The sequence below is a fragment of the Astatotilapia calliptera genome, chromosome 6 (assembly GCF_964374335.1).
Source record: "Astatotilapia calliptera chromosome 6, fAstCal68.1, whole genome shotgun sequence".
NCBI classification, from domain to species: Eukaryota; Metazoa; Chordata; class Actinopteri; order Cichliformes; family Cichlidae; genus Astatotilapia; species Astatotilapia calliptera.
Genome location: NC_137427.1, coordinates 627,501 through 639,724, shown reverse-complemented (window position 1 = coordinate 639,724; position 12,224 = coordinate 627,501). Strand labels below are relative to the sequence as shown.

At 52.2% G+C, this 12,224-nt stretch overlaps 2 protein-coding genes across 7 annotated transcripts in view; one reads left to right on the top strand and one right to left on the bottom strand.

Annotated features, from left to right (window-relative positions):
• Positions 1–1,279: 1,279 nt before the first annotated feature.
• kat14 (lysine acetyltransferase 14) lies at positions 1,280–6,200 on the top strand. The gene is made up of 11 exons (XM_026169551.2): positions 1,280–1,421; positions 1,506–1,810; positions 2,709–2,830; positions 2,912–3,033; positions 3,117–3,289; positions 3,367–3,801; positions 3,886–4,460; positions 4,567–4,700; positions 5,380–5,555; positions 5,629–5,819; positions 5,899–6,200. Exons 2-11 carry the CDS (start codon positions 1,549–1,551, stop codon positions 6,070–6,072), a joined length of 2,364 nt encoding a protein of 787 aa, XP_026025336.2. The 5' UTR covers positions 1,280–1,421; positions 1,506–1,548; the 3' UTR covers positions 6,073–6,200.
• A 2,683-nt stretch (positions 6,201–8,883) lies between these two features.
• Positions 8,884–12,224, bottom strand: part of dzank1 (double zinc ribbon and ankyrin repeat domains 1) — a 13,458-nt gene continuing 10,117 nt past the window's right edge. For all 6 annotated transcript variants that reach the window (XM_026169563.2, XM_026169559.2, XM_026169558.2 and 3 more), the window contains 5 exons: positions 11,857–11,912; positions 11,694–11,771; positions 11,486–11,613; positions 10,348–10,422; positions 8,884–10,111 (listed from right to left, as the gene is read on the bottom strand). In XM_026169563.2, the coding sequence (XP_026025348.2) occupies positions 9,970–10,111; positions 10,348–10,422; positions 11,486–11,613; positions 11,694–11,771; positions 11,857–11,912 (479 nt within the window). In that variant the 3' untranslated portion in view covers positions 8,884–9,969. The remainder of the gene's footprint in view (positions 10,112–10,347; positions 10,423–11,485; positions 11,614–11,693; positions 11,772–11,856; positions 11,913–12,224) is intronic.

The window sequence follows — 12,224 nt, the reverse complement described above, 5'->3', positions numbered from 1 at the left end:
GTTAAATAAAGTTTATAAAAAAAAACAAAAAAACCCGCTTGGTATTTGGGGAAATCGACGCATTTGGAGCATGCATTTGAAGTACACTTCGAATTGGGACAACCGTCGTCGCGTGGCGGTGACGTAACCGCACTTAAAATGCGTACTCCAAGCGTGCAGACCCTGAATTGGGACACAGCCTGCGTGTGTTTCACCACACTCCGGCCGGTGGGGGCGGTGTAGCTCAGGTGAGCGTAGAAGAAGAAGAAGACCTTAGCCGCCGTTAGCCGGAGCTGAGACAGCGTGATGTCCGCGGTCTCTAAGGTGGTCCTGGGAGTGTCCGTGGTTCTGACCGTGAGCACCGTGGCTGCGGTGCACCTCAAACAGGCCTGGGACAGAGAGGTAAGCCGGGCCGGGGCAAGCCGGGCTAACATCTAGCTGCGTGTGCCGGAACGGGTCACGGGGGCTAACGAGGCTAACGCCAAAGCACAGGTGGTGGTTAAACTCAATTGAACGGACACAGGTGACGTCACACAGACGTTAAAAGAGTAATAATAAATAAACACGATAATGACGATAAACAGCAGCCAACAACCGCATCCTCCAACGCTTTTCAAAATAAAAGACTCAGTTGGCAGGTAAACAATGAGTCCTTACATTTATGGCTCAGTTAGCTAATCAGGCGTTATCAGAGTTAACTTTAGCTCAGGTGAGTGCAGAACACGTGACTGACAGAACTGCAGTGGGGTCAGATTTTTCATTTCTGATTCTGTTACGCTTACACGTGTGCCTTTATTTTGGAGGTGGGTTTCCTGTCGTGTGACCTCTGTGAGGTCTCGAGTCCTGCTCTTAAATAACAAAGAAACAGAAAATCCCACACCTGGGTTTAAGGTGTTCGCACCATGAGAACAAAGCTTGGAAGCTGCTGGAGGCATCTCACCTGTGACACCTGTTTCAGTAATCAGTGATCAATAATGATCACTTTCTCCAGCGCCTTACAAGAAACCCAAGAATGCTTCGCAACACAAGTCAAAAAGGTCAAAGGTTTAAGTTTGTGTGTTTAAGTTGAAGTGAAGCTCCTATGGGAGAGACTCCACCTTTGAGGGTTCTGTTGCAAGGGACAGAAAGCAGACCGGACTGTGTACAGGTGCTGAGGGGCGGAGCACTGAGGGATTAATGAGTGAAAAGCAGGATCTGTAAGTGAACCAGTGGAGATTCATGAGGGCAGGGCTCACATGTTCCCAGAGCTTGATCAACGATGAGTGGTCTTTGTGTTTGTCGTGCAGCGCCTGCGTGAGGGCGTGGTCAGGGATCTGGAACGGCTCGAGCGCAGGAAAGAGAACCTGCGGATGCTGGAGGAGCAGCGGCTGCTGACCCGACAGCTGGAGGAGGAGAGACGCCGCAGGGAGGCCAGGCTCCACCCACAGGACACCTGAGAAAAGGTAAACACTGTTGTGGACCTACGCTATCGCGTTCCCGAGTCTCCTTACGACTGGGTCACCTGTAATGTTTCTGCTCTTGCGTAGATTGCAGCGGTCACCTGCCCAGGTCTGCCGTACCTGAAGCAGGATGATGGACAGCAGTGGCGAGCAGCTGGTGGGAGGGGAGGACGAGGCAGCCTGCACGTCGGCGTCGGACGGTCTGGAAGAGGGGGAGGTGGAGGGCGAGACGCTGCTGATTGTTGAGTCGGAGGACCAGGGCTCTGTGGACCTGTCACATGACCAGAGCGGCGACTCCCTGACCAGTGACGTGGGTGAGGACACCGACGGGGGGTGGGCCTGCGAGGACATGTCCTTCTACTGCGACCGCTGCCACAAGTGGATCCCCGCAGGTGAGCTGGCCAATCGCAGCGCTCCATTTCTGACGTGACTGACGTCACTACCTTCTCCAGTAGGTGGCGCTACCTGCTGCCGAGCAATCTGAAAATGTGACATCAGCAGACCGCATGCCACCGATTGGCTGGTCAGGTGTGTCATTCTGTGAGCCATGAGAGCGAGTCTTTCGGGAAAATTGAAACCTGCGGCCCACGAGTCTGACAAAACGCCGCGGACCGAGCAGGAGGCACGCCATCGCCTCGGCGTCCTGCTTTGTTCTCGTTCATGTCGCGCACAAGTGATGTCACAGGATGCTCGGCCTTGTTGCTATAACAACCCAACGCAATCAAGTCTGTGGGTTCCCGGCGACACCACAGTTGTAGCTACAGGGTCGGACGATATGCTGAGAGCGTTATGGCGGGAACAAAAGGGATCCAGACGCTCCGCTGCGTTCGTGCTCCCACCGCGTGCCGGCCGGTCCGTCTCACATGGCGCTCAATAAAGCTGTCACGCGAATCAACGGTCGTACCCGCTGAACTCTGAAGCGAGATCTGCACTTCTGCGCGCGGTAGCTTCCTCCACATGGCGCCACCTTCAGGCACGAGCTCCTCCTCGCATGTGCACGAACGCCGTTTAGCCCAGCTCCAGAACACGGCGTGAGCGTGCTCTCGGTTAAGTGTCACACGACGCGATGGACAATCACATGATTTGAGCCCTAATGTGACCTCTGACCGTGCTGTAAGCAGGTATGAGAGTAAAGGTGAGGTCTGATGTGGTGTGGGTGGAGCCAGACAGGAAGCTGTTATTCCAGCTCGTCTGCAGCTTCATCGGTTGAGAGCAGGCACTGGTGGTAACCTAGGAGACCCCCAGCAGGTGTGCGGCAGCAGCTGACTCTGTACCTGTGATCGTCCCCAGCTCAGCTCCGCGGCGAGCAGCCGAGCTACCTGAAGGGAGACAACTTCTTCAAATTCGTCTGCTCCGACTGCTCCGAAGATGGCAAGGAGAGCTTTGAGAGGATGAGGCTCACCTGGCAGCAGGTAGGACTTTAGCCCCACCCACACACACAGACACACACCTCAGATATGCGGCGTGCTGACGGCGGCTTCTTCCTGCGACAGGTGGTGATGTTGGCCATGTACAACCTGTCTCTGGAGGGGACGGGCCGGCAGGGCTATTTCAGGTGGAAAGAGGACATCTGCGCTTTCATTGGTCGACACTGGAACTTCCTGCTGGGCTCGAGGTCGGTCGCAGACGGACAATAAAGTTTTGCTCTCCATCGTTAACGTGCCGGCGCTCACGTTCGTGTTGCGCTCTTCTTTGCAGGAAGAAGACGTCCACCTGGTGGAGCACGGTAGCGGGCTGCCTGTCGGTCGGAAGCCCCGCCTTCTTCCGCTCCGGAGCGCAGGAGTTCGGTGAGCCCGGCTGGTGGAAGCTGGTCCACAACCGACCTCCGACCCTGCGACCAGAAGTGGACAAATCCGTGACAAAGACTAAAGGTAAGCCGCGATCGAACGCTGGCTCCCAACTGGACGGTGTCTGTTGACCTCTGACCTTGGACGCCATTTACCCACAGCGTCCAAACCCGTGCTGGACCCGATTATCACCGTGGAGGGTCTGCGCAAACGCGGAGCTCGGAACCCCGTGGAGAACGCCATGCAGCTGAAGGAGAAACGCTCGCGCACTCAGGAGGCCAAAGAAATCCGGCGGGCCCAGAAGGAGGCGGCGGGCGGATACACGGACCATAGCGCTGCCTCCACGCCTGTCAAACTGGGTGGAGGCCGTGGTGCAGGTGGTGGGCGGCGCCCAGATCTGGTCCTGGAGAAGGGCGAGGTCATTGACTTCTCTTCGCTCAGCTCCTCAGACAGAACGCCACTCACCAGCCCGACGCCATCGCCTTCACCTGACTTTTCTGCCCCGGGAACGCCAGCCTCGCATTCGGCGACGCCCAGCCTGCTGTCGGAGGCAGACCTTATCCCTGATGCCATGCCGCCACAGGCGTTGTTCCACGGTGAGGTAACACCTGATTGGTGCAGGGTCATGTGGTTTTATGTGATGTAAGCGCTGATGGCGTGTTCTGCTTCCTCCAACTCAGATGATGAGGAGATGGAGGCGGAGGGGATGATCGACCCGGGAACAGAGTACATCCCGCCTGCCAGTGCCAACCTGGGCACCCGCAAGAAGCTCCGCCCACCACTGCCTCACATCAAGCGTGAAGCAGAGAGCGAGGAAGACGAAGGCCGTGACCACGACTTGGAAGAACCCGTAGGACAAAGTCAAGACACCCCGCTGTCCGCAGGCGGCGGTGGCGGGGGACCTGAGCGCAGAAGGACGACTCATCCGGAGAACGCTGCCGGCAACGCCCAGAGCCCTCGCTACGCCGCTCTCAGTCTGTACGAGGAGAGGATGCTGCTGCGAAGGCTGGACGCTTGCCCGCTCGCGTTGGCCGTCACGCCGCAGGCTAAACGCCTCCACAGGAAGTTGCTGGTTCGCCAGATAAAACGACAGAGGAGGCACCCCCTGCTGGACATTGACCGAGTGGTCAGCGCCACCCTCAGCCTGGTGGGAGGGATCTATGGCGCCCAGGAGGCGGGAGCACAAATCGGCGGCGGTGTGAAAGGGAAGTACTGTACCAGCAGCCAGGAGCTGCGGATTCTCGATCGCTTCCAGGTAACGCACACACTTCCTGTCCGTCCACGTGACGCGCCCGCGTGCACCAATCACTGCAGCTGATGCAGCGTTCACACTGTTCGCTTCACCTGTCCGTGTTTTACAGACGGGCGTCTCCGGCAGGCGAGGCGTCCAGCAGCCGTCCGTGTCCTTCTGGCATCGTCTGATGGGAGCCGAAGGAAGCCTGGAGCAGACCATCAGGAGCCCGTACACCTCCCGCCTCCTCAAACCCTACATCAGGTAAACCTCCGGGTCAGAGCCACACCTGTGGTCGGAGAGTCCTCTGAGCTTCCTGCGAGGTGGAGGTTTAGGGCTGTGCGATATGACCAGAATCTCACGTCCCGATATAAGACAGCTATCGTCCGATAACGATATAAATCACAAATGTAACATTTTCTGTAAGTTCTGTAAGTTTTTAACGATGCATGAAACGACACGTTTTTAGACATAAGTTGTAACGGCGCCGTTTTCTTTGAGTATTTATTACACGGCGTGCTGCGGGGAAAAGCCTGTTCTAACGTTTGAGTCTAAGCTTTATTTTTTAGCATCCGTAAACACTCTGCATCTTTCATGTGATTCAGTTTACTTTGAAAAGTCTCAACAGGATCTTGAGCTTTATTGTGAAAGGTTTATGTGGAACATAAACAAGCGGACATGCAATGGTTTTACCATCGTTGTTGCTAACGACGACGCATAAAACCAGGCGCTTGTGCGTCCGTAGTGTTTATATTAAATCTAAGAGACAGAACTTTAAGAAATGAATAATAACTACAGGGACATCAGAACATGAAAAATATTACCGCAAACAGTTTATTTTGCGACACCACGAAACAAACGATAGATGTTTTTATATCGTTATATGGAACAGCCCTATGGAGGTCCACATCCGCGTTCTCCATCTTTCTTTTCTTTTGTCTAGGCGGGACTACGAGAGCCGTCCGCCGAAGCTCCGGCTGCTGGCCGAGATCCGAGCGTACCCGCACAGGAAGGAGCCGGGCTGGGCACCTGAACCCGACGCTCCAATCGACTACTGCTACGTCCGTCCAAACCACATCCCCTCCGTCAACGCCATGTGTCACGACAGCTTCTGGCCAGGTAGCACGCTTGCCCGTTACGCCCCGTGGCGCCGTCCGGCCGTGGCTCAGACCTCCGTCTGCTCCTCCCACAGGTGTGGATCTATCCGAGTGCCTGCAGTACCCTGACTTCAGCGTGGTCGTCCTTTACAAGAAGGTGGTGGTGGGCTTCGGCTTCATGGTGCCGGACGTGAAGTACAACGAGGCCTACATCTCCTTCCTGCTCGTCCACCCCGAGTGGAGGCGGGCCGGCATCGGGACCTTCATGATTTACCACCTGATCCAGGTGCGACTGCAGGTGGGCGGGTCGGGGCGTCCGTGCTGCTGCGACCATCCTAACGTGTGTGTGTTTGTGCGTGTTTCAGACGTGTATGGGGAAGGACGTCACGCTGCACGTGTCGGCCAGCAACCCCGCCATGCTGCTGTACCAGAAGTTCGGTTTCAAGGCCGAGGAGTACATCCTGGACTTTTATGATAAATATTACCCCGTGGACAGCGCAGAGTGCCGCCACGCCTTCTTTCTGCGACTGCGGCGCTGAGCCCCGTCCGCAGCTGACCTGCACCTGAGGCAGGTGTGCAGCTGTCAGTGCTGTGAGGAACATCTGGGACTGTGTGTGTGCTGCTGTTTGTGTTTCTGAGGTATTAAAACCAACGTGCTGAAGCTCCACCTGCTCTCTCGCCTGCTTTACACTCGATCGCCCTCCATCCTAACCACTCGCTGCAGTCTGCCATCAGCACGCTGCTGGGAGCGAGCAGGACAGGCAGGAACTGTTACTCTGCACATTTCAAATCCAGGTGCGCTCTCACGCCACGCGGTGTGCACGCAGACGTTAACAGTGCTTCAGTTAGAGCGCCAAGTTTCAAGTGTTACTGTCATGTACAGATAAACAGAGCAGCCACATCTACCCATAATGAAATTCTTTGGCTCGTGCTCCTCAGCTTTACATGAGCATATGGAGAGTGTGCAGAAAATAGCAGAAACAACAATGAAAAAGAGAAAAGGATTCAATATTTAGAGAATTGATGACAAGTTGGTTTTTACAGGCTGTGCAAAACTTGTGCAATGAGCATGTAAGTGGCATTAGTTGAAGTGACAGTCCTGTAATCGTAGTGAGTGTTTAATGGTGTGTATACTGTCAGCAGTTCAAAAGCCTGATGGCTTGTGGGTAAAAACTGTCTTTGCATCTGGTAGTGCGGGTCTGGATGCTCCTGCTGGACGTGTGAAAAGTCTGTGGCCGGGATCTGCTGCGTCTTCCTCATGCAGCGCTGTCTGCACAGATCCTGCAGGGCTGCCAGTTCAGTCCTGGTGATGCGCAGTGCTGATCTCACCGCCCCCTGCAGAGCATTACAGCTGCCGTACCAGGCGGTGATGCAGCCAGTCAGAATACTTTTAATGGTGCATCGATAGGTTGTTCGTATTCTGGGGTTCATGCTGAACCTTCTCAGGCGCCGCAGGAAGAAGAGCCGCTGTCTTGCTGCTCTTGTGATGACACCAACATGGTGTGACCAGCTCAGATCCTCGCTGATGTTGATGCCCAGGAATCTGAATCAGCTGACTCTCTCCACTTCTGCTCCACGATGTGGATGGGGCGTGGCCTCCTCTCCTGTAATCCACGATGAGCTCCTGGTTTTACCAGCATTTATACATGTGCACAAACAAAGAATTACTGAAGCGAAGTCATGCTCTCATCGTTCGGTCTGAGCCGGCACACTGGACGTCAGTCGTAAGATAATCTAAATCTAATTTGGCATCTTAATGTAAGATAATCATAACGTGCTTTACTGTAAGTTTACCTTTAAATCCATTTTACTTAAAGAGGCTTTTTCTCACTGGAGGATTACATACATATCACATTCATATTAATTACGAGGCACTTTGTTTGGCAACCCTCCCATGCAGAAAGATGTGAACACCTCTATCCTGCACATGCTCAGTTCATCGGGGTCAGACAGCCTGGTGTCAGAGGTGAAGGTGACAACTGGTTTATTTCCAGAACCACCAGCAGGGGGAGCTGCAGGAAACATTTCTGGACACTTTAACTCTGACACGTGATTGTGTGCAGGGTATTTGCCATTGTGTTTATGTTGTTGATGCAGTGTAACTAGTTAATAATAACAAAACCCAACAATCATATGACCCCCTATGAGCAGCACTTTGGTGACAGTGGGAAGGAAAAACTCCCCTTTAACAGGAAGAAACCTCAGGCAGTAGAAACCTCAGTAGTACACACAGCGGATGGAGCAGTTTTTATCAACAGTAGCTAACCTCCACCCGGCTGGCTGTCCGAGCCGAGGCAGTCACAGTCTGGAGGGCTCAGAGAGCCGTCTCGACTCTTCACGTTTATCCAAGTTTGTGTCACCAGAAGAAACTCCAGATATCGAGAGGTGAAGAAGTCATTCAGTCTTATCTGTTAGTGACCGGCCATGAACCAGAGCAGCCTGCTTCACACAGGTCACAGGCCGGATGAAATGCACAACCCCGGGGATGAAGGCTCCGCCCTCCCTCTGCTGAGGCTGACAGGGACATGTGGAGGCTCAGGTACGATCCCCCGGGCGAGGAACCACCTGAGGTCCAGGACCACAAGAACACAGCAATGCCTCATTAGACAAGGACTAAACTTTACCAACACACCAGCCCGTTTCACCGTCTGTGGTTGTGGAATCATGCTGCCAGTGTCACCTGTGCAGGTGTTCAGTAAATGTTGTATGGGTGGTGTTCATGGTTAGCTTTGTCAGACTGTTAGACAGTAAGCTGTGACTGAAACCTACGTGGAGGATGAGTGTGGACTGTCCTTGTACCTGATGAAGGTCAGTCTGAAGCGCCGGGTCTCCCCCTGCAGGAGCAGCAGTACACAGAAAGGTCTCAAACCTTAAACCATTCTGTAATTTCCAGCTGGGGGCGACTGTCCAGAGGTCTGATTTTTTTAATGTGTGTGTGTTAGTCCCCATAGGGAAATAGTTCCTCTGCATTGAACCCATTCACCCAGTGAAGCAGTGGGCAGCCACCAATGCAGCGCCCGGGGAGCAGTGTGTAGGGACGGCACCTTGCTCAGGGGTACCTCAGGGTAGCCGTTCAGTGGAGTTGAACCCCCGACCTTCCGATCATGGGGCCACCACTCTACCTACTGAGCTATCCCTGCCCCCCCTTTTTTTTTTTTTTTTGAATTAAAGTCTGAGAGAAAATGAACATCCTGATGACCTCTGACCTCCGTGAACTCTTTACTTGCTGCTTTCAGGTGTTTTGAAGTTTATTTTGGAGGAACAGGAAGCAGCGCACCATAAACGAGATCAGGTACTTGTTTTTCTGTTTTATGGGCGGAGCTGTTAAATCAGACTCTAAAATAAAGAAGTCTCATCCCGAAATATTTTATTACTTGAACCTTGGCAGACACCTCGACACGTAAGTAAAGTTTATTTATTAAGCGCTTTTCGTAGACAGTCACAAAGCGCTGTACGCGAAGGTTAAGATAAACAGAACGTTAGTAATAAAATAGACAATATAAACAATATCAAAGTTAAATGTAAATAAAAAATGTTCAAGGCGTTGATCAACAGAAGGCTTGTTTAAACTGAAACAGCCTTTGTACAGCTTGGAGGCAAGAAAGAGAAGATCTGTCCAAGCTGGTAAACAGGACGTGACAATAATCTAAACAACGACACAAATGCATGAACACTTTTCCAGATCAGCTGAGGAGACCATATGTCGCCGTTTAGAAATGTTCCTTAAATGAAAGAAACAGGAACGAGACAGAGATTTTACAGAGTCGAGGCCCAGAGACGAATCAGATATTTGACTTAACAGAAAGAAGCAAGAACCTGACTGACTTCAGATTGTAGTCCAGGATGAGTTACGATCGTTGTCTCGGTCTGGTTTGTGTTTAAAACAAGGTAGTTGTTAGAAAGCCAATCAGAAACCTGAGTTAAGCACTGGACTAGGGTGGACAGCGACTCCAGCTGAGCAGGCTGACACATGCAGCTGAATGTCATCGGCATAGAAATGATAAGAAATGACTGAATAATGCAGCTAATGGAAGCATGAAAATAATAATGGACCCAAAACTGAACCCTGTGGAACCCCACAGGTTGGGGGGCGACGTTAGAGGTGAACCTGTCAGTCCTAACAGTAAAGCTCCTGTCTGATAAGTAGGAAGAAAACCAGGTAAGCCGGAGCCAGATATATGCGCCAAAACCTGTTAGCTTGTTAGTGTTTTTATGGTCAATGCTATCGAAGGATGCGCTGAGACAAAGCAAAACGATCACAGAACAATTCCTGCATCAGAACCCACCAACAGATCCCAGAGATCCGGTCTCAGTGGAAGCCGGACTGAAAGGGTCCAAAATCTGTAATCTGCATGTCTGTGCTGACAGGAAGCGATGTCACTTTCTGAGCTGTACACATCACTTCACGTTCAGACCAATCAGAAAAAAAATCAGCTTCATCTTGAGTTCATGATTCCCAGTTTGCCCAGTCCAGTCTGAGACGCCAGCAGAGACGCCATGCTGCTGCAGCCCAAGCTCGCCGCCACATCATACGCCGTCTGACCCGCAGCGTTCCTCCGCCTCATGTTGGCCTTACAGCTGAAACCAGGGACAGAGAGGATGATGTCATTATGACAAGTGGGAGGAGCAACAACTGCAGGTACTGTGCTGCATTCAGTAGTAACTTGGAACTTTCAATCTCAGTCAGACCCGGCACACTGTTGCCACACCAACCGTCTCTCGTTCAAGATCTAAGAAGCTTTGACTCTGAAACACACCTGCAGGCGGCCGTGTTTACACAGAGACACTGAATGCAGCATTTAACTCAGACTCACCTGAGCAGGACCTCAGCACACGGCACACCTGCAGACCCCAGTGCTGCAGCTTCATGCAGAGCAGTGTTCTTCATCCTGAGGAGGAGGAGGAGTGTCACCACACATGAGCATCACAGGGTCTAAATAATGGAAGCTAGTAGCTACAAGGACCAATCAGAGGGCTCCATCAGCACCTCATCCAGAATCTGAAGCAACCAGTGTGCGGGCAAGTTTCAGGTAAGTACAGTGAAGTGGGCGGAGTCTATGGGATGTTGTTATGATGAATGAAGACCTTGAAGGTGATCTGCTCAATCCACGAGTCTGAGAACCGTCAGCCAATCCGAATCATGCATGAAATCAGCTGATAATAAATCAATTTGTTGATCAATTATTAAGTCATGTACTAACAGAGACTTGGAGGAGAGAGACCTGATATTTAATAATCCACATTTCACTGTGTTACTCTTTGGTTCAGATGTGGATACTGTATTGTTCTTTCTTTGTAATTGTTTATGTTTAAGTTGTTTGTTGCTGGTTTTTAGTTTGTTCTTTGTCTGTTTGGGAGCTGACACAGTCTCTATGGAGATGGGTTTTTGGGGGGGTAGCAGGAGGAGAGAAGCTGCAGAGAGGCGTGTAAGACTGCAGCTCTGCTTCCTGGTCCCAACTCTGGATAGTCATATTTTGGGGGGTTTAATAAATTTGTCCATGTTTCTAGAAATGAGAGCTGCTCCATCCAAAGTGGGATGGATGCCGTCTCTCCTAACAAGACCAGGTTTCCTCCAGAAGGTTTGCCAATTATCTATGAAGCCCACATCGTTTCTGGGACACCACTCAGACAGCCAGCAGTTTAAGGAGAACATGCGGCTAAACATGTCACTCCTGGTCTGATTGGGGAGGGGACCAGAGAAAACTACAGAGTCCCACAAAGTTGCACACCGATTCAATATTGATTTTAGTGACCTCCGATTGGCGTAACCGGGTGTCATTGCTGCCGACGTGATTTATGATCTTACTGAATTTACGTTTACCCTCGCCAGCAGTTTCCGGTTTGGGGTTGCTGCTCTGGTACTGGGGGCGGGCCCTCAGTAGACACACCTGTGGGATCACGTGTCACCTTGCTCTAGCTGTAAAAAAATAAAAAATAAAAACCTGGTCTTACCGTCCAGACTGTTGGTCGACGTCGGCGCCTCGCTGCACCAAAACAGGTAGGACGTCATGGTGACCATTTACCACGGCAACAGCCAAGGCGTGTAGGCCATCGCTCCGGCAGCAGGAAGGGTCCGCCCCCTGGCGAACAACCGCACACACAAATGTAAAGCGCGTCAGGTGACCCTGAGCAGGCTGTTGGTGCACGCAGAGGATGGTACCTGGTCCAGGAGCTGCTGGATGACGCCGACCTCACCTCGACCCGGACCCAGCTCCGTCAGCAGCTGAACGTCCTTCACCTGCAGCCAGACAGCCAATCAGAGAGGAGCATGAACAGGTACAATCAGCGAGGAACTGAACTCAGCTGTGGGCGGAATTTCTCACCAGCGGTTTGGGCGTAAGGTAAGGTTTGGAGGGTGGAGCCGAGAGCTGGTCACTTCCTGTCCGACACCAAAATAAAAGCACAGATCGATCAGCAGCTTCTGATTGGCTGATGTAAATGAAAAACCAATCACACTTTCTTCGATTGAACATGGCGCACACACACACGTACACTGACACAGACCTACACTCACCCCCCCTCCAAGCTCACGTCTTCCATGTTGTGAAATGTGATGATTCCTGTGCTGAGGTGGATCTCCCTGTTGGAGCTCAGTCTGGGGGGGGGGGTCTTTTTCCTCCTCGTGTTGCTAACTGACGTACTGATTATCAGCTCAGCTCAGGTGTAATGATACAACATAAAGAGGTCCCGC